At 49.3% G+C, this 21,860-nt stretch overlaps 1 protein-coding gene across 4 annotated transcripts in view; it reads right to left on the bottom strand.

Moving 5' to 3' along the window:
* Positions 1-15,450: 15,450 nt before the first annotated feature.
* Positions 15,451-21,860, bottom strand: part of svp (COUP transcription factor 2) — a 159,664-nt gene continuing 153,254 nt past the window's right edge. For 2 of the 4 annotated variants that reach the window (XR_013313398.1, XR_013313399.1), the window contains 2 exons: positions 16,204-20,287; positions 15,451-16,169 (listed from right to left, as the gene is read on the bottom strand). Coding sequence is in view for 2 of the 4 variants with exons in the window: in XM_077659209.1 (XP_077515335.1) it covers positions 20,013-20,287 (275 nt within the window). In the remaining 2 variants the exon portion in view is untranslated. Of the gene's footprint in view, positions 20,288-21,860 lie in introns of all 4 variants that reach the window. The other 2 variants (XM_077659209.1, XM_077659210.1) reach the window with 1 other exon arrangement.

The raw sequence follows: 21,860 nt of genomic DNA, 5'->3' as shown, positions 1-21,860 counted from the left end.
TTATCTCCACAGAACGACATAATCGCGCGGACAAAATTTGCGGACACTTTGCTGACGCAACATAAGCATATAATGCTGTCGCATTAACGGAGAGAAAAGAAAAACGAAACTATGGGAAGCGAAAGCAAACGGGACGACGACGACATGCAACGAGCAGGTCAAGAAATGCAGTGCACCTTGCACCGTGCTAACGACCACGTCCGGTTCTTTTCCAATAGCGGCGGAGGGGCCAGCCCTGGCATCAATGAGGCCAGTGAAACAAGGGGAGCGTGTAGTACACGGGGCTGCGGTGGCAGCGGCAACGCACTCTGCGAGGCGTGGACGAGACGAAGGACGGGCTGACCAGTCGCCAGGGAAACAACGCTGCGTGCCTTCCTTCTCCTCCTCCGGCGGCCGCCACTTCTCCGCGGGACGAAGAGAAAGAAATCTGGTTTCGGGGAGGCAGTTGCGAAAAGTGCGTACCTGCCAGCAGACGCGCGTGACGGGCCGTCCTCCCTTTGTGTCTGGTAAAGCGACGCAGTGGCCGCTTATAGGGAGGCCAGCAGCAGCGGCTGCGAGGCGAGACCCGGTAGTCTGTGTACACTGTTGTCCACTCCGCCTCGATGCATGGTCCAGTGCGGAGGCGCGCACTGCTGCCTTCCAGGCCCCGATTCGATACGGCCGTGCGTCGCCCTCCATCTAAGCTGTAGACGCGCGACGTCTGGGGACTGCGATAGTTGGCCCGTACCCGCATGTTCATTCGAGGCTTCAACTGTTGGGCTAGCTTTTTTTTTAGGCAGAGCCGAACGAGAACGCCTCGTTTCGGCTTTGGAATGCACGCTTCCAGGTATCCCTAGTTTTTGAAGCGAAAAGCTTCACTACGCTACGTAAAGCAGTCGTCGCGTAGGCCGGAGAATGACCTTGAACGACCTTCAGCCCAACCGCGTTAGCCATGTATGGCCACATGTGTTACAGTTATGGTGTCGAACCCTTGACCCCTGACTTTCAGTTGGCCTTTGACCTCTGATATTGGGTGACCTTTGACCTTAAGAACATCCGATGGGGTGATGTGGAGCCGCGTGATGACATCCGATGGGGGTGTCGTAAAACCATGTGATACCACGTCATAGCAAAGTGGGCGTGTGGGTATAGGTATATAGAACGGATGTCGCGAGCGTGTAGCGGGGCTGCCATGAACGAGTCTCAGACGCTTAGCAAGCGTGATTGCTTTCCGCTGAATTCCAGGGTTAGCCAAGTTAAGCTGCCAATTTCTGCTAGCTGTTTCAGAGCGCTGCACCCATACCCAGCCTCCGCACTTCACTGAAAAATTTCAGTATATTAGTAGAAAAACATAAGCAAAGGTTCCATAGCCCGTGCTAATAAGGAGGTAATCGAGATAAAAATCAAGAAGGCAGAGGCAAAGACATTTAGAAAAAGAAAAAAATTAGAGATGATTACGATTCTCCCTGATACGAAATTTGAGCGCAGCTCTGGCGGTGTCTCAGGCTCTGTAGGCTCATTGTTTTGCGTTGCTGGGTCGCCAGCACATCTGGCGACGATATCAGTTCGATAGTAGCATTAGTTGAAGACGACGACGTGCAGTGCACAGCGCGCGGGAATGTGTGTATCGGTCCGATAGCAGCATTTGTTCAAGACGATGTGCAGTGCACAGCGCGGAAGTGTGTTGCAGTTTAGCCCCGTGCAGTTGCAGTTTAGGTTTGTTCGCTGTCGTTCGACCACGCGGCCCGACAGCAAAGCCACGTGTGCTGTTGTCTGCGTCCGGGGCAACCTCCTATGGGATAATGCGTCCATAAACTGCGACGCCCAGGCTGCGACGCGTGTCCCGGGAGCGGAGTTGCCGTTGGTGGCTACTTTGCGACCCCGTCTGGTGTTTAACATATCGAGTTTGGGTCATGGCTACTTTCTGGCTACTTCGAACTTCTATTAAGGCGCATCTACTAACCATTTTTTTTAAATAGCCCTATCCCCGCCATCGGGGATGCGCATTAAATGTTTTGTCAGTTCCACTTTCTAATGTTGACGCTGAGTGCGTGTTCTGCTGTGTGGACTTGACAAAAAACAGATGCGCAACAAAATGAAGATGGATCTGCCTAATGGCGGGTCCATGAATCAAGTTCGGTCTCCGGCTTCAAATCAAAAGCAGCTTCGACGTCCTAGTGAGTTGTTGGCTAGATTGTGATAAAGTTACTCCTGCAGTATCACTGCCCAAGCGTATTGGGCGTTTAATAATTCATTTCTTTGTTTGAAAAGTACACGTGGCTTGAAGACCCTGCAGAAGGGCCAAAATTTTGTGTTCTTTTCTCTGTTTCTTTCGTTGATTCAAAGTGCCATTATTTATTGTTATTTAATAACAACTGTATTCGTATAGTATCACTTCCGTTCTATTTGGTAAAAAAATGTGGCGCTAAGATGAATGGCATGGCTACTCGGGGCTACTTCTAGCTCGAGTTCAGGCTCCTTTTAAAATGTGCCCAACGGCAGGCAACCCTGCCCGGCAGAGTCGGCGTGTAATAGCAAAGGCGAGCAGAGCGTGCAGCGACGGCGGGAAGGCGCGCGTGCGGCGAGCGCCTCCTTTTTTTGGGGTCGGCCGCCGAGCGCGCCACGGTTCAGCGACCCCTTAGCGGGTCAGTCCGATGCGCTCTTGTAAATACCACTGGCTAGCGCACGCAGATGCCTCCCCCCTACGCCTGCTGGACGGCCGTCCACTCGTCCCGACGGGGAAAGGCTCGACCAGCTGCGCCGGACAACGCTCCGACGACGTCGTTTTCGTCTCCTAACGTCGCGCCGAGGAAGCTGCTCGCAGTGCGAGGGGCGCCTTTCGGGATCAGCCTGATCACGCCGCGCTGCTGGGGCAACGTTGTTCCTGTCAGGCCGAGCGTGAAAACGGAAAAAGTGTTTTTGCGCGCACTCTTTCTCTCTGGCCCATTCATTTCTTCTCCATACCGTCCAGGGAGCAAGTGGCGCGTCGCTCGGCGTTTGCGCTCCTTGCGCCGGTCGTGACGAATGTGAATTCGGCTAGTGTGGCTGCGTGCCCCGGCTAACTCGAAGCGTGAAAAGGCCGCGTGTTACAAATGAGAGGCCGTTGCTGCTGGCGCCTTTGGGCGGCGAGAACGCGCATTTCCGCAGTGTGTGGGGCTGCATTATAAACGCACGCCTCGATACCTTTCGCAGCCGTGCTAGAGAGGTGTCGAGCACGAACCGTTTCTCTGCAACCCAGGAATAGCGGAGTTCGATTGTGCAGGGTGTTGTACGCGTAATATGAGGCAATCGTTTTGAGGACAGTACGCTTGTAGTGCTGGTTTGGGAGCACGCGCAGCAGTTTCTTCCGGCTTTTTTTTTTTTTTTCGCCGTGTTTGCCAGACTAATCTACCGGGTGTTTCGTCTACCTTGTTCCAAGCTTTAAAAACTAAAACCGGCTCTACGGCAAAACAGGCATTGGCCTTGGCCCGGTCAGCATACCTTAAAAGTGTTCATACCTTTGTAACGAAGCGTGCTTCCGTGCCGGGACGAGAGCTCTGCCGAATCGATGAAGGAGACCAGCAGGCGTCGATGAGATGCATTGATCAATTTGATTTATTAGAGATAGATCTGAAGCACTGGTCAAACTTATAAACTGAGACGAAATATATGAGATCACATAGCAAAACAGTCAGTCATACCCTGGGGCGCGCAACATCTTCGGAACGGAGGTCCCGAGCAGCAGCCGGACGGCAGCCGTTCCTTTCTCGAGACGCCTTGGCGTTCAAAAGCCTGCAATGCGACACCTTGCTGATTAGCACAGAATAATGAGCTATAACTTTTTGTTCGTTAACTTAGCGGTAAATTTCCTATGTAAAATTTGTAGAGCAAGTTGGAAACTGCCGAGCTGTGTCCTTTTCTTAGTTCCTTATTTGGCATCTTCAGTTACCTAATTAATAGCCAATGCTTCGAACTTTGAATCCTCAGCTTAACTCGCGCGAAGTCACTTTGCTCGCGGCAGTTTCTCGCTATCGACAACATTTCTCCATGCATCGTGTTCATTCTTGCTACGCCGACATACACCTGACATCGAGGATTCCATATATGATTAACGCGGAGCGTACAAGGCACTCGTGTGAGCAGAACTCTCAAACCTTTTCATTCCTTCGCATTCGCAAAAAATCAAACCCATATACGAGCTAGGTTTTCATTTTCTTGTTGCTTGTCACAGCTAGCGGGTTCCGTCGAGGGGCCGTCTTCCTCATCAAGCACTCGTTTAATGAAAAGCAAGAGCAAAGAATTAAGACGAGGCATTCTATAATAAAAACAAAGCAGCCATTTTGTAGTATGGCGCACAGTTGGACGCGACGACAGCGCAAGCGCTGCAGCATTGACTCGAGCAGTTCACACACCACTGATCAACGGGTGTCCTCACGCACCCCTGCCCGCAGCCGCACCCTTCGCAGAGCAGAACCCACTCGCAAGAAGGTCCACCGCCGAGGTCCGCGGCGTCCAGCATTCCTTCGCGTATATACACCGCGCGGCGCGCAACGGGAAATGGTGTCTCACGAAACTCGGTTAATGTGTCCGTTGCGCTGACCAACCGGTTAGTGGAAATACCTCCCCCCTGTTCGCCTTTCGTCCTCGAAAGCGGGCAACCCTTCGCGTTTCCTTTGCCGCAGTTCGCACGCGCACAGGCGAAGTCGTGAGCGCGCGTTTGTGTAATAAATGTGACGGGCAGCTTTGGAAGTGTCGGCCTCAGCACGGTTCGCCGGACGATCGGCCGTTAGGCCAGTTGTTTTAAATTAGTTCTGGCACGTCAGGAACGGCGTTTCCTGGTTGTCGCGATCTGCGCAGACTTGCACGAGCGATCGCGGCTGAAGAGAAGCACTGTTTGCCCGTCTCCGCCGCCGCGCTGTCTCTCTCGAACCGAGTGGATAAGAACGGGTCGTCGCTTCTACCGAGACGCTCCAGTGATTGCCTCACGCCGGCGACATGTATAGGAGCCGCTCCGACGGCGCTGATTGGTGCGGCGTAGCGCGGTAGTTGTAACGATCCCTCTCGATTGACGGTAGCCGCCGCCGCAGGGCGCAAGGGGACGCCGCGCGCTCTCGGAATGCCCCCTATGCTTGTGGGTCTCACTCGGGTCGACGCTTGCCTGTTCCGAGTAATGTTCCGGGAAACGCGGAGCTGACGAGAGGGCGGGCGCTGGGAAGGATTTGCGACTGAGGTTTAACTTTGCGCCTTTGGACACTTTTAATATCGGAGCACCGCAGTAAGCAGTACTCTTCATTTTATGTTGTTTTATTATTTATTTAGTTATTTATTTGAGAATACCTACACCACCAGAAGGCATTAATGTAGGGGGCGTTAAGTACGTGGGGGTCATACAGTGGTAAAAAGTTCGACATAATGCACATGAATACATCAGCTAACAATGACCAACACCAAAATCAAAATTACTGGAAAACATACAGAGTGCAATAACAATGTGTATCAATAAAAAGGAAATAGATAAGAACAGCTCACACCGTAGTATAGGCTAAAAATAATAATAATAAAAAAACACTAAGAAAAACTCATTGAAGAAGGCTCTCAATACAATTTTCAATACCAGGCGCATCCATCACTTCGTTCGGGAGCTCGTTCCAGTCCTTAATCGTGTTAGGAAAAAATGAATATTTAAACACATTACCACGGCACTGATACGGCCTAATTTTGTTAGCACTGTCTCGCCTAGAGGAAACGTTATGCGGCTCCTTTATGTACGCTGTTTTGTCAATACCTGTTGTGTTCCTGTATATACTGAGAAAGCCTGTTATACGTAGTGGCACAGGCAGGAGCTTATTGGTTTAAGTTTTTTTTATGGCAGCTCCACCATACTTTTTGTATATACTGAGAAGGAATCTTAGTACTTTTCTGCTCGGCGAGAGTGTTTTCCAACTCAATCTTTCGCATATTTCGGATATTCTAGCTGTAAGATTATAATTTCCGGTTGCAAATCGTGTTGCTTGTTTCTGGACACGTTCTATCGTAGCTATTAGGTTTTCTGTGTGTGGATTCCAGGTCCCCACAAGGGCACCTTGAGTCTCAAGATGATGGTACATGACGCCACCACAAACCCTTAGCCCCCATACTGAAGCTGTCATCACCACAATGGCGATAGGTTTTAAGATGAATGGTAGAAACCATGCACGGTGGCGGTCGGGGCCATGGTCAAGCTCCGGCCGATGGGTTCCTCGTCTGTCTATCAGTCGGGGGGCTCCGAGACCTTCCTGTGAATAAGACGGTGAAGCACATGCGACATTTGAGGTACCGTCAGCATACCCGCATCGCATGAGTACTTCTTCTTCTAAAAAGCCTGATCGGTCCCTGAAAAGGAACCGCACCGATGAAACCTGCACCAGTACCCGACCTGACTGTGGCCACTTTCCTCATTTCCTGGTTGCTCATTCTCTTGTAGAAAATGACCCAGTTGCCAAAATGTCGGTCTCTATTATCGCTAGAACCATTGATAAAATGATACGAAAAAAGTACAAAGCAAAAAAAAACTTTCATCCCGTGACCTTCTTATTGAAGTGTCCCAGAAAGACCAATCTGACATCCTTCTGAGGCAAAAGCAATTTGCTCACCTCCTTGTGACCATCACTCCCCGCCGCATTCTAAACACGGTGCAAGGCGTCATTTCAGAAAGAGATCTGATCCAAGAAACAGAAACTGGTCTCCTGGAAGGCTTCCGAGATCTAGGTGTCATTGCCCTTCGCAGCATCACCATAAGGCGGAACGGTGAAGAGGTGGCTACACACCATATCGTCCTAACATTTCAACGGTCCAGCCTTCCAGATGTTGTGAAATCAGAGTTCATCCGCTGCAAAGTTCTTCCCGATACCCTAAACCCGAGAAGATGTTTCAATTGTCAAAAGTACAGACATGGATCCAAAACATGCCGCGGAAAACTCACCTCTGCAAGGTGTGGTACCCACGAGTGCCCAACTGAAAACTGCAGTGCTGCTCAAGTAGAATGGCTAAACTGTCACGGGCCACACGCTGCGTACTCACGATCGCATTTCAAAATGAGAAGAAAGTAATTCAGGTGAAAGTAAGAGAAAACATTACATTCTCGGAAGCCCGGAAGAACCTCTCGCTTCTCTCCGGAAGAATACGCTCACGCAGCGCGCCGGGTGGCGTCTCGTCACGGTGGGCACGCAGTACAGCATCGCTGATGCGCGCCCACCTCGGCCCGTCACCAAGCAGCCTCCGGCTGCACCAACATTTCATGTCCCAGAGGTCAACTTTGCACAGACCGCTGGGAAACCACAGACAAGTGAGAGGGAGTCTTTCCCTCTTGACAAATCCCCATCTGCATCTGAGTCTCCGCCGGAAGCAATGGAGGTGACGCCGAGATACTCAGCGTCGGAGGCGCTGAGGGAGTCCCCCAAAGAGAGGAGGAGTCTCCTAGACCGCCTCAGACCAAAAAGACTTTCTTCCTTTCTTCTTTCACTCCCTTCCTTATCCCTTCCCTTACGGCGCGGGTCAGGTGTCCAACGATATATGAGACAGATACTGCGCCATTTCCTTTCCCCAAAACCAATTTTTATTATTATTATTATTAGTCAAGCCGCCTGATAAAGGCGGCGGCATCTGAATAACTTCCACTAATCCAGAGCATTATCCACTGGAACTGCCGAGGTCTACTTAAGAACCTGGATGGCATATACGAAATACTCGCGCAATATCAACCAAACATACTTTGCTTGCAAGAAAGGCAAGAAAAACGAATTTCAATTTCATTTTGGGGAAATGAAATGGCGCAGTATCTGTCTCGTATCTCGGGGGACAACTGAACCGCGCCGTAAGGGAAGGCTGATAAAGCAGGGACTGAGAGAAGAAAGGAAGAAAGAGGTGCCGTTGTGGAGGATTCCAGAATAATTTCGACCACCTGGGGATCTTTAACGTGCACTGACATCGCACAACACACGAGCGCCTTAGCGTTTCGCCTCCATCTAAACGCAGCCACCGCGGCCGGGTTCGAACCCGGGTACTCCGGATCAATAGCCGAGCAGCCTAACCACTGAGCCACCGCGGTGGTTTTCATTTCATATTTTTTTCACAGAAGCTTCGTTATATGTTGCCCGATTAGATTACATGCGCCGCTTTTTACGCAGGCAGCCTTTTTGTGTGAACTGAGTTGGCTATGCCTGTGTGGCGAGTCATCACTGTGAAGTGCGCCCTGGTAATTTTTTTTTTCAGCTGAACAATGAGAGCAGCACGGAGTAGCTTAGTAAACAGCGTTCATTACGCAACTGAGACATCGCTTCTATCTCAGAAACTAAACACGCCTGCTTTTTTTTTTTTTACTTTCGAAGTTACTTCGCTCAAGATGAAGGCGTACCGCGGTCCCATTTACGCAATTGAAGACAACTGTGCTGGGTGCACAAGCATTGACATTAATAACAAGACCTGTTTTCGTGAAACGGAATCACAGAAAATAGGGAATATTTTTTTTCCTCGCTGCCCCGCCGCGGTGGCTCAGTGGTTAGGGCGCTCGACTACTGATCCGGAGTTCCTTCGAACCCGACCGCGGCGGCTGCGTTTTTATGGAGGAAAAACGCTAAGGCGCCCGTGTGCTGTGCGATGTCAGTGCACGTTAAAGATCCCCAGGTGGTCGAAATTATTCCGGAGCCCTCCACTACGGCACCTATTCTTCCTTTCTTCTTTCACTCCCTCCTTTATCCCTTCCCTTACGGCGCGGTTCAGGTGTCCAAAGATATATGAGACAGATACTGCGCCATTTCCTTTCCCCAAAAACCAATTATTATTATTATTTTTTTCCTCGAAATGGTAGTCACTGGTATGGTACCAGTTAACTGATGATGACAGAAATAAACATCGTTGTACTAGAAATGCGACTCACTGTACACTCTGTTTCGAGATCGCAAAACGCTCGCCATGAAAACGAGTCGACCTGAGATATGAACTGTCTTTCACAGAACTGTGACCCTCCTTCTTGTCAGATTCCATTAGTACCCTATCAGTGTGATGCGACTCGCAGTAGTGTTTTCACGGTGTTGATACCCAGTCCTTTCAAACAAAAATACGTCAGCGTTTGCAGAAGCTCTAGCTGCGTAGCGTCGACAAATCGCGGTCAGATTTCCCATAGCTTTCCGTTCGCAAGGAGACATGTACTCCCCACTGTTTCGACTCGCACACTCCCTGCGTGCCCGTCATCGGTAATCACGTTGGCGCAATGTGCCACAGCGGCGCCACAGTCACTGCATCCACGGATCGTTGCAAACCGAAAAGAGCTTCCAGAATCTGATTCCTGCTTCACTGAACTGCGGCGAGATGCTGGACGGCAAAAGAAGAAACACAGACTTTCGCTGATCGCTTTTGAGCGCTCAGCCTTGCAATAAATATTAAATGCAACATTCAGTCAACATGAAAGAACAAGTTCGGTTATCTCTGCATGTAAGTTGAAAGTTCCTTCAGGGTGTTGTTCGTAGAGGTGATAACTATTTTGAAAACTGGAAAAAGCACGCTTCTCGCGCATAATTAATGGAGCAATTTTTGGCTGACTGCGCGTGCGTCTACTTTCGCATTGCCGCTATCAACTGGCCTAGGGATTTACATTGCGAAAGGTTCTCTCGTTGCTTGCCGGGCCCGCTTTAGCGCCGGAAAAAAAAAAACGCTCCAGCCTGCTTGCTCTCAGCCAACAGCAAACGCAGTCCAACGATCATTTCTCCTTGGTGCATATACGGCCCCCCTTGGCGCTGCGGGTCGTGCCCACGACGCGGCGTCGGGGATTGTGACGCTCGGTCGGTTTGCGCAGCGGTTAGCGCGGTTTGCCTCTGACAGGCGGCCCGACCGGGGAGATAAATATGAAAGGCCACGCGCGGCGTGGGGCAGCGCCCTCGGCTGCAAGGCACCACCCTCCCCGCACACGCCGCGGGTTTGTTGCCCTTCCCCTGAACTCCCTAATTTGTGATCCCTGCTTCCCTCCTTGGCTTCCTTCTCGTCAGTCGCGTTCGTTGTTGCTGCGCGAGAACAGCAGTGCTTTTTTTCCTTCCTGCACAATGCGCTTCCCGCTATCCTCTCTCGCGGCATGTCCACTCGAGCCTCGTTGATTCAGACACAAAATATGCTGGGATTGTGCGCATGTACAATTAAAGGGACACTAAGGAGTGAAACTATAGATTGACAGGCTAGGGTTACCTGTTATGTGATTTTTACCGGAAACAACGTTTTTATAAGCCAGAAAAGTGCGCGAAAGCGAGGTACACGTGGCGCTGCCATTGGAAGATTCGCGCAGCGAGTGACGTATTCGTGACCAAACGCTGTTTCACCGTCTCGATGGGCGATTACCGTCGAAACACGCGGAAAGCAGCGCGATGAGCAAAGCCGACAGTGCGAATGGTCTCGAACAACGCAAAACAGACAACGGAGGGAAAGGATAGTCGCAAACGCTGAAGCTTTCTCCTCGCATTCTGCATGTGCACTCAGGCTACGTGTAGCCGTTGTATGCAGCAAGTACAGAATCGCTGGCTGTCAACGGCGTTCATGCAGCGTGCACTTGCTACGTGGCCCGATGAGGACTTTCCTATGTATACAGTTTCGGCAGCATTACAGTAAAATTCATAAATGCACCTTTTGTCGATACGGTCAATACCTAGTCAAATACATACAGTCCATGCATTTCGGTGCCATGCAGAAAATGAAAATGTAGTTGTAAGTGGTTTTATTAAAGTAATAATAAAAAGGAAGGAAAATATTTTTGGTAGCCCCGGCTTCTGCCATCGATACTGAATCACCTGAGCTGGGGCAGCGGAAATAAAGGATAGCCGGCAAAATGTAGAAATGAAATGAAAGAGGTGAGGCGACAGGAAGAGAGGATAGGGGGAGAGGTAATATACACAAACTATTTACACAATAAGAAATGTAGAAAATGAAAATGAAAATTGGTTTTGGGGAAAGGAAATGGCGCAGTATCTGCCTCGCATATCGGCGGACACCTGAACCGTGCCGCAAGGGAAGAGATAAAGGAGGGACTGAGAGAAGAAAGGAAGAAAAAGGTGTCGTAGTGGAGGGCTCCGGAATAATTCGACCACCTGTGGACTACTGATCCGGAGTTCCCGGTTACGAACCCGACCGCGGCGGTTGCGTTTTTATGGAGGAAAAACGGTAAGGCGCCCGTGTGCTGTGCGATGTCAGTGCACGTTAAAGATCCCCAGGTGGTCGAAATTATTCCGGAGCCCTCCACTACGGCACCTCATTCTTCCTTTCTTCTGTCACTCCCTCCTTTATCCCTTCCCTTACGGCGCGGTTCAGGTGTCCAACGATATATGAGACAGATACTGCGCCATTTCCTTTCCCCAAAAACCAATCTTTAACGTGCACTGACATCGCACAGTACACAGGCGCCTTTGCGTTTCGCCCCCATCGAAACGCGGCCGCCGCGGTCGGGTTCGAACCCGGGTAGTCCGGATCAGTAGCCGAGCGCCCTAACCGCTGATCCACCGCGGCGGGTGTCATGCAGACTCCTGCACATATAAATATACACAAATACATACAATAGGCTTATTACCGTAAAGGAGGCAAATAAAATCAATACAGATGCAAAGCTCAGGCATCTTGAACTACTCCACTCCTTGCCCATGAGCGCGTTTGTATCAGGAATGCATCCTGGCCAATGCCACCCCCCCCCCCCCCGGTCGATATGTGTCATTAAGCCTGAGGACATCATCATCATCATCATCTTGACGAGCGTATAGAGAAAGAAGGCGACATCAAAACAGAAAAAAGTCACTGTTGACATACGTTACAAAAAAAGTAGAGAAAAAATCACTGGTATCGATTTTTTTTCTCTCGATAATCAGTGCTCTTACTGCTTTTTTTCTCAACTTTGTTCAAGTCGACGTCATGTGGCAGATTATTGAAAAGTAGCGGAACTTGGTTATCTAAATGTTCTTTTGCCATACTTAGTGCGTGTTCGAGGCTTTCTATGCTCTTGCTTGCGAAGTGCGAGCGTGTGTGTACCAGCAAGATTGCTAGCTATACGTGGAGTTTGTTTTTCGAACATGTTGGAGTAACTTGAAATAATAAACTTCATCAGCTCTTAGCAAAGAGTGTTTTGCAAACAGTGGGCCTGTTGGTAAGTCTAGTGGGTGTAGAACATACCTCTCCAATAAACGAAGTACGCGCTTCTGTAATCTTAGTAAACGGAGGCAATTTTTACTGGTGCTTGTACCTCACACCAAGAAACAGCAGGAAAGTCTGGAACAAAGGAGGGTGTAATAAAGAGAGATTTTGAGCGACAAAGGTATAAGCGAACATATTCTATATAGGCAGCCGAGAGATCTATTGAGGTCTAGAGAAAGGTTATCAAAGTGGGTGCTCCATGACACGTTTTCCTGGAACTATTCTCCCTGAAATTTTTTCCGAACTGCCAACTGTGGAATCGGCTACTTCGTGCAGCCTGCCGGCGTTTAGAAATTGCAAAGTGTTCGTTCCTTCCTTTTTATTACGCGCTCATGCAGACACCCCACTTGCATGCATGTCGTCAACGCGAGAAGCCCTATGCGAGCGCGTGGTCTTCCATGTTTTCTGCGCACTGGAAAGGCATCATCACCATCATCATCAGCCTGACTACGCCTACTACAGGACAAGGGCCTCTCCCATGTCTCTCCAATTAACCCTCTCATGTGCCAGCTGTGGCCACCTTTTCCCCGCAGACTTCTTAATCTCATCCGCCCACCTAACTTTCTGCTATCCCCTGCATGGTATACGCTTGCCTTCTCTTCTTGCCTTCGCATTACATGCCCTGTCCAAGCCAATTTCTACCTCTTGATTTCGACTAGGATATCATTAACCCGCGTTTGTTCCCTAACACACTCTGCCCGCTTCCGGTCTCATAACATTACACCTACCATTTTTATTTCCATGGCTCGCCGCGTTGTCCTTAACTTAAGCTGTACACTTTTCGTCGGCCTCAATGTTTCTGCCCTATAGGTTAGTACCGGTAAGATACACCTGTTTTATACTTTGCTCTTCAGTGATATTGGTAAACTGCCATTCATGATCTGAGAGAACCTGCCATATGAGCTCCACCCCATTCTTATCCTTCTTGTTATTTCCCTCTCATGATCCGGATCAGCTGTAATTACCTAACCTAAGTAGACGTATCCCTTTACCACTTCCAGTACCTCGATGCCAATTGTGAACTGCTGTTTCTTTGCTAGACTGTTGAACATTACTGTAGTTTTCTGCTTGTTTTACACCCACCGTTCAGTTTTGCCTAACTCATTGATCATGATTTGCAGTTCACCTCCTGAGTGACTCAGCAAAGCAATGCCATCAGCGAATCGCAGATTATTTAGGTATGCTTTAAGATGAGCTGAAAAATATCTGATACGCTGGTATGCACCATCACCTCTCATTTGGCTTAATATGTAGTTGTCTGCGATCATACTTACTGTGTATTTAGTCAACAAATACGCGATAATCGACAGCACAGTGCGCCTTTTGGTGAGAAATGCACGCGCAATTTTTCACTCAGTTGGGCTGTTGAATAAATACGTTAGAGCGCAACTGCTGCTCGCATGCTTTTGAGGGTCCCTCGAAGCATACCTGTCCGCTTCACGGCGGCACACAAAGCATCGAATGCCACACGCTCGCGTTATCTTGACCGGTGTATGCATGAGTGAGCGCGATCAGCAGTTCGTTCCGCAGTCTACAGCGGCCCTCGGCAACTTCACGTAGTTTCTTTCGCACCCTGGATGGAGCTTGCAACGAGATGCAGACTCCCGCGATGCAGCGGAGAGTCCCCACCGAAATAATAATTGGCAGAAGCGCCCTGCGCTTGCACATCGCCGCCGTGACCACTGATCTGCTGACTTTCGGTTTTCGTACCTATGACTGGTCGAGTTACAAAAACGCCACACGGCGGTTCATTTTTCGAAGGCGCTTTGAATCTGGAAGGTTTCCGGGACATTACGGTTTTCTCAGCAACGCAGCCACCTTTCTGCGTCGAAAAAATGTCGGTAGTGTTCCCGATGAGTAGTCAGTCTATCCGTCTTGCATAGTTCGATATTTCCCTTAATAATAATAATAATAATAATAATAATAATAATAATAATAATAATAATAATAATAATATTAATAATAATAATAATAATAATAATAATAATAATAATAATAATAATAATAATAATAATAATAATAATAATAATAATTGGTTTTTGGTGGAAAGGAAATGGGGCAGTATCTGTCTCATATATCGTTGGACACCTGAACCGCGCCGTGAGGGAAGGGATAAAGGAGGGAGTGAAAGAATAAAGGAAGAAGAGGTGCCGTAATGGAGGGCTCCGGAATAATTTCGACCACCTGGGGATCTTTAACGTGCACTGACATCGCACAGCACACGGGCGCCTTAGCGTTTTTCCTCCATAAAAACGCAGCCGCCGCGGTCGGGTTCGAACCCGGGAACTCCGGATCAGTAGTCGAGCGCCCTAACCACTGAGCCACCGCGGCGGGTATAGATATTTCCCTTTAGTGTCCCTTTAAACATAGCTCAAGATGATGTTGATTTGATGTTGACGGGAGCAAGCAATCGGTTCGAATAAAGCGAGATCGAATCGGTGAGGTTGCGATATCGATACCAGGTTATATAGTTCTTTCCAAAATGCGTTTCGTTTTCGCTGCAGTGACGCATTACAAGAAATTCAGTGGTGACCCTTTTAGAGAACACAGATCGAGCGCTCCAAGTGCGTTCGTCTGCCACACCAGGCCAAGCCGGTCCTTGTCACCACAAGCCAGCCAAGCATGTCAGGACAGCACTATACTACTACCCACACACCGTTCCCTCCTGCACTTGATCAGCTCGATTGAGATGCGAGAACCCAGTATTTGTAGAAATATGCCCTATAACTGTACGAATTAAGGAAAAAATATGGCTCTAATCGGTTTCGCAGCTGCTGGACAACGCCAATAAATCTTTCCTTCATAGACAACCACTTGGTCTCCGATAAATGTCAAGGTGAAGCAAAGAAAATAAGTGGCAAGCTAAAAGCTTCTGCCGGAAACCCAGGTAGAGGCTAAGATTAAAGTGACCACCTTTATGTTGCTTTCGGCTGTATACCTAACCATCCTCGTCTCGGCTTTCCTGTCTTTCTTCTCATGCAGTGCTCACCTCCGAATCCGCTATTCGCGCAAAAATCTCCTTAATCATGACATGCCAATCAACCATTATTCGAGCGCATGTCCCCGCGATGCTTAGTTACCCAAGGAGAACGCTGAAAATAACGGGGCCTGGGGAACTCAGCTTGAGGGAAAGCAAAATCATGAATGGGGGCCGCGAACGAATTGGGAAGTCGTGCAGAACTCAGAAAGGTGCGTAACAAGAATGCCTACGCTGGCCTCCTGGTAGTGTTGACGGCACCGTACACAGAACACGAACGTCGAGAACACGAAATCAAGATGAATGACACAACAAGCGAATTCGAGAAAAAAAATTGCACTTTATTGTGATCAGTATCACTCCTCTCCACTGCGCTGTAATAATGAATTGGTGGGTCTGCGTGCGTGGGCCGACTTCGAGCTGAAGCCTGCCGCTCACGGCTATAAAAAAACCAACCTGGACAAAGGGGAAACGTTTCCGTTCTATATTTATTTTTCTCTTCTTCTGCAGCATGATGTCGCAAAACCGCTGCGAACAATTTGACGGCGCAATAACTTACAGAAAGCACTAAAAGCACACACTTATTCCTCATTGCACTGCCACCGTCTTCCGCAGAGATTTCAAGTTACAGCTATCTTTACAGCAAGGTGACAAAATAGGCAATATTCGCTTAGCTTCGCGTAATTCTCCCAGCCTTGCCCGCAGGTTCAATCTGTGAGAGAGTAAAAAAAATTGTTACACACCGGTGGAATTCCGAATAACGGCTATTTATGCAAGTATTTCTCTCAGCCTTGCGCGCAGGTTCAGTTTGCAAGAGGAAAAAAAATTGTAACACAGGTGGAGTTCCGTATAACGGCTATTTATGCAAGTTTTCATCACTAGTACAGCTCGATGAGTGAGGGCGATTCTCAACTGTCTTACCGTGAGCCTTCCATTCAATGGCGTAACAAGGGCACCTTCAGGTTTGTCTAAAATTTCAGCAAATGTAAGAAAATGTTCTGTAAGAGCCCAAGAGATACATTTTACAGTAACTGGCAAGCTGATAATCCAAAAATAAAAGTCTGGCCCAGCACAACTCTGATCAGTGTCCGAAGGTAACCAAAAAACTAGGTGAAACACCTATGAGATATCGTAACGTTTTCAGTCGGCATCTCGTATTTTGGGGCATCGAGAAATGGGATGCTTCTAGGGCATCTGCAGCGGTCAATTCAATTTCGTCTAAACAAGCAATACTGAAAAAACAAAACAAAAAAATAACCATTAATACCAAGCACGTCTTTGCGGCTGAGCTGATATGCGCACGGACCAAAACTCTGAGTGCAAATCGTTACCGAGATTAATACACCCGAACGCTTTTACTTGCACCAATGATGTTAATACTGAACTCGGCGAAAGTTTCTTTTTGTATGTGTGACACCAAACTGGACCATCGAACGGAAATATTTCCCCGTTGTCCCGAGCTGAGTAAAGCCGAACTTCTGCAATCGCTCGGTGTCCTTCATCTTAAAGCCACATTATGTTCACAGCTCACAGAACACGCCTGCCGTCACATATGGCCGCTTATTCAGAGAAAAATGCAATTCGCAGATCGTACAAAGCGTACCAACAACAAATGAACGGCGCCACAGCCCAGCGGTGCGTGAGAATCGAAAGTACAAGTGTGCAATGATGAAGCTTCGGCTGGCTTTGGATGGCTGGAACCTCCGTCACTCTGCCCGAGCGCTGTGCTAACAGGCTACGCATTACCCGCAAGTCACACTGAACATATTGAAGCTGACGTTTCATTTTCGTTTTGGAGTGCTCGTGACAGTCACAAACCTCTGACTCCGGTCTTTGCCAGTTGAGCATTTGATGGACGCGTCCAATTTACAAATACATTTTAAATAAATCTAATAATGAGTTGGGCTTTAGTTTCAATGCAGCCAGTCAGAACAGTGCTAAAGGAGAGCGACTTTGTTACCTTTTGTTTTTTTTCAGCCTAAAAATTCCAGGGGTTCACAAAGCAGAAGCGAAAAGATAGAACAGGGACAAAGATGCTGTATCGACACAGATAAAATACCACAATGTGTACAACGTTCACACACACACACGCACACATAATTGAATACACACACACAAGTTCAGATGTGTTTGTTGAGTGTTCCCCATCGTGTAGTGTTTACCGTGCTTTATTTGGCTCTGTTACCATATGAGATGGCGTAAAATGAGCAATAACTATATAGAAACCAATGGTGTCAAAGGCCGCCGAGATCGCCAACTGCTAAGGGCTTGAACAGCACGTAACGATGCAAGCAAACAATATCCTCATTGAGAAATCCACGGTAGCTCTGAACTGAATGCCTAAAAGAGTGGAACATTTCAAGTGTGGAAAGCGCGAAATTAAAGGACCCTGATGAATTGTTACTGGAGACAAGCCTGCCTACTGCCTGTACAATTTTCAAACTTCCGCACGACACTAATCAACAATTGCCTGTCTTATGCAGTGCTGTTCCTTTTAGCTGTGTGTCCCTATCTCCCGGAATCGCTGCTTGTTAATTTAGTAAGCAAAGGCGTCCCTTAAAAGTTCTGACGGTAGTGTCAAAGCATGTTAAAAGTGAGGATGAAAATGAAAACAGGCTTCTTATTTCCCCTGAACCCTCTTTTCGTGCATCTCGAATTTGCGAGCTACGAAACTAAATGTACAGGCAGTAAGCAAATGTCTTCAATTCCAGGTACGATGACAAGGAAGTTCTGCCAAAAAGTAACATGCTATGAGTAGTCATCATCATAGTAAGCCTCCTACGCTTTCCTAGCAGTTTTACAAGAAAATTTTATGGAGTCTTCACTGGTCATCTTCGTGAATAGAGTAGAAGGATTATATTACGTTGAATTTAAAGGGAGCCCTGAATTCCAGCTAGCCTTTATTGTTTTCTACCTTCTTGTTACTGTTCCTCGACGACACATGAATCATTTGGCAGCAGCACTAGCGTTATGTGACACAGAAAGTCAGAAAATGAGATGCTGTAACGAAAGTTTGCGTAAATGTTTCTTTTGAGACATCACTGGATATCGCACTGAATTGCAGTGGATCGCATAACTTAAAATTCAAGATTATGACTATATCACAAGAAAATAAACTGAACTTCGGAAATAAACAAGATGGATTATAGTAGTGTCAGATTTTTTTTCCTCGCAGCCTTTCATAGAGCTGTGAAAGCTTCTGGCATCTTTTTTACAATGTCAGCTAAAGTGACACATAGACGAGCTAGCGGAAAATGGAATGAGAAGCCTACGAGTTCCAGAATGGTATGCCATCAGCTTCGAGACAATGAGCAAATGAGATGATGATTTGGCCTTCGCACGAGTGGTTTACGCGTAAATTTGGCACCCATAAACTGAATCCTTTGACAATCATGGCAAGGCAAGTGTTTGAAGACAACTTCCTAAGTTATCACTTCAAATGTCTACGATCGTCTATCAAGCTATGCGCGGTGTGGAATTGAAGCGATGGTCTTGAAGTGATTCAGCGGGCAATGGGAGAAACAGTAGCGGTACTCTCGACAGATTACTCTGGGAATAGAGAGAGCGAGTATGTATGCATCATCTGTACACTGAAAAGGGTTTCCTGCTTTCGTCTCCCCCACGTGGCAACAATGTCCCGCTCACTGAGTTTTCTGAGTGAGCTTGCCAGTCAGTCACTAACGTATTTACAAAGAAAGAAAATGCACCGTCCAAGCACGCTGCACACCACGATTGTTCTCTGCAGCTTGCGAGAACTGCGGTCCAAACCGTTGAGCTGTACTTGATCTTCGGCGTCATGTACACGTGAGCACACAAGCTCAAGTTCGTTAATGCTGCACCATCGCGCAGTCCACTGTGATTCTCTTGCTCCCGTTGGCTATTCTTGCTCATCGGACATCGACGTCAGCTGAGCCACTTCTGCACTTATTTCACCGGTGGTCTGGAAGAAGATGTGAAAGGCAAAACTGCGTTTGGTTGTCGGCATTCTATGGCTTGCTGATCGGTCGACCATAAGCCGCTTCACTTTCACCGAAGTTGCTGTGCTCGGGTTCAGATGCCAGGACTTGGTCGACGATGCACATGACAGGCATATCAGTCTGCAGTTCGCTTTCTCCTTCGGTGCTGATCGCAGGGCTCCCAGGGGAAGTGCTTTGAAAGTGTGTGAAAGCCTCATAGCCTATCAATGGCCGACGTCAAGGATTATCCTGCTACGATGTAGAGCAAGAGGTGAATGCCCGAGATCATTGCCACTGGGCCGCTACTGCTAAGTCTTGCCATGCACTGCAAAAGGTTCACCTCTTGGACGGTGACCTCACGCTGGAAAGCCAACGCTAAAAACAGCTGCAGAGAAGCTGCTGTCGCCTACCCTGTGCGATACGCAGTTACTTTCCAACGGCTAGTCTTTCTTTTGTTTTGGCATGTTTCTTCACTTAGGTCCTGCAGCAGCCTGAGCGGTTCCTGTCATTTGGGGCCCTGTGATTTTGCATCCAAGCTGCCTCGCTTCATCTTCACAACCCTTGACAAAACGCCGCAGTGCGTGCAGGATGCCCACCCACGAGCGATGGACCGCGCCCTGAGTAGCAGGCCAGGACCATCGGCATAACTTTGAGGACCAGGGTGCCGAAGAACCTCAAGGGGCCGAGCCGAAGAAAGCCACCGCACTCCCTCAGCCGACACACCACCACCGGGTGCCTGGGCGAGCAGGAGCGGGTCACAGCTGCTTGCCATTCCTGCGGAACGGGTCCTGAGGCGCGCCAAGCACATCGGCCGCAGTCTCGGCGGCCAGCGGGCTGGTGGCGGCCAGTGGCTGCCAGAGGGGCGCCGCGGTGGGCAGCAGAGACGATGCCCAGGGGTCCAGCGTGGCGTGGACCCCCGACGGAGGTCACTGTAGCGGCATGTAGGGCCAGTTGAACGAGCTGCCGGACAGCAGCATATCGCGTATCAGCGTCTCGATGGGAGTCTTGCCCACCAGGCGCACAAAGAAGAGCTGCTCGATGACCTGCGAGCTGACTGTCCGTAAGCTGGGTAGCCGCAGCAGCAGCTTGCCGAACCGCGTGGGCTGGTTCGGGTACTGCGTCCGGCAGTACTCTTCGAGCGCGCACTGGGACTTCTCCTGCAGGCTTTCGATGTGCGCCACGTCCGAAAGGCCGCAGGCGTCTGCATCAAGAGATTGGCGCGACATTAGTCAAAGGCGGCGCTTTGCGACAAGCAAGACTGCCTACAACGAGAACAGCAAAGTAACCAGCAAAGGTCGTGCACATAATTGCTATTCATGTTGGCCATCGCACTGCTCGACAACAAAGTCAGCTCAGTAGTAATAAGAACAGCGTTCTCCTACGGTCCACAGAGCAAAGAGGTAAAGCACGTGAGTCATCCGTTCGTGCCCACTCACACAAAAGGAACTGCGAAAGAAACACCGTCGCAAAGCCCCGGGGCCGGGTACATGTCTAACGGTTCTGCTCTAAATTGATCCCGACGTCTTGTGTCACGGGTCCACTGTGCAGAACCGCCGCCCGGCTCGTCGCGGACGGCCCTTCCACGCACATCTTTCCTCTCTCGTTCAGTGTGGCCGGGGTGTAAGCATCTCGTCCGCGGCGCAGCATTGCTGTCTCGCGCCCGAAGATTACAGGGGAGGGTCGTGCCTAGCCGAGCCGCTGTCTGCTGCCGCCGCGTGCGTTCGGTCGAGCTGCTCGGCGCGCTTCCTTCTGGCGTTGGGTGGCTATTTCGGGCGGCGGGTGGTGGACGCCTGCCTGCGCGCGCGTGCATATATACGGCTTCTCTCGCGTTCACCTTGTGACCTCCGCTGACCCCCGGCGAGGTTAAACGGCGCGGGACCTTCGGGCATCGTTAAGAATCCTTTAAATGCGCGGCGGCGGGCTACGGCAACATGGGTGTGTGCCGGCCGTCCCGCTGCCTTGTCTTTACTGCGCGGCCATGGAACGCGGACAGAGCGCGGCAGAGAAAAAAAAAACATCATCCAGCCAGCGCTGCTGCATGGACTAGCGCCTTCGTCAGCGCAGTTCAGCACGGGGCTTCCCGTTTTGTTTTGCGCAGGCCACCACCGCCTGATCCGGCGAGCGCATACGCTACCGACTCAGGTCGTCCAAGCGTGCTTGTGCACGAAAGAAGTCGCGCTTCTTTTCTTTATATTTCTTCATTGTTGAGCCCCTGGGCCACTCGTTAGACGGGGCCGCAATAGCTCGACTATTCTCGCGCACGTCGAAACCACAATGAGCGGCGAGGTAGTCATTTCTTATCTGCGCTCCGAAGGCAACGTCGTGGAGAGGACAGAAGAAATTATGAAAGGAGACAATAGAGAAATATCTGACCGGAGGGAGAATTCTCACCGGCGAAGTCGAAAGGTGAACTCGTGATCAGCCACAGGGCAGGTGCTGAGCCACGGCTTGTGCAGGACGCTATTAAATTGGCAGGGCTGTGATGGTATTACTGCCTGCTGCCGGGACACAGTTACTCCCTTCTGTCCGCTCCATCCGCTCATGACGATACGGCGGATGACATAGATTAATTGTGATAGTTGCAGTAATCTGTGCCAACCCGCGACTATATATGCAACTGGAGCTTACGGAGCACGCAGGGTTGTCAAGTGAATTTTCCTTTTCAAGCAGCAGAGCTTCAACTTGTACTGTCATTACTTTGCTTGTGTTTGCGTGTTTTGAGAAACTGTTTTGTTTTTGCTACCCTCCTAAAATCGAAACAAGTGTTGCAGTAT

This window comes from Amblyomma americanum, chromosome 3, assembly GCF_052857255.1.
Source record: "Amblyomma americanum isolate KBUSLIRL-KWMA chromosome 3, ASM5285725v1, whole genome shotgun sequence".
NCBI lineage: Eukaryota > Metazoa > Arthropoda > Arachnida > Ixodida > Ixodidae > Amblyomma > Amblyomma americanum.
Note: the sequence above shows the minus strand (reverse complement) of the source record. Positions and strands in the feature narration are given on the sequence as shown.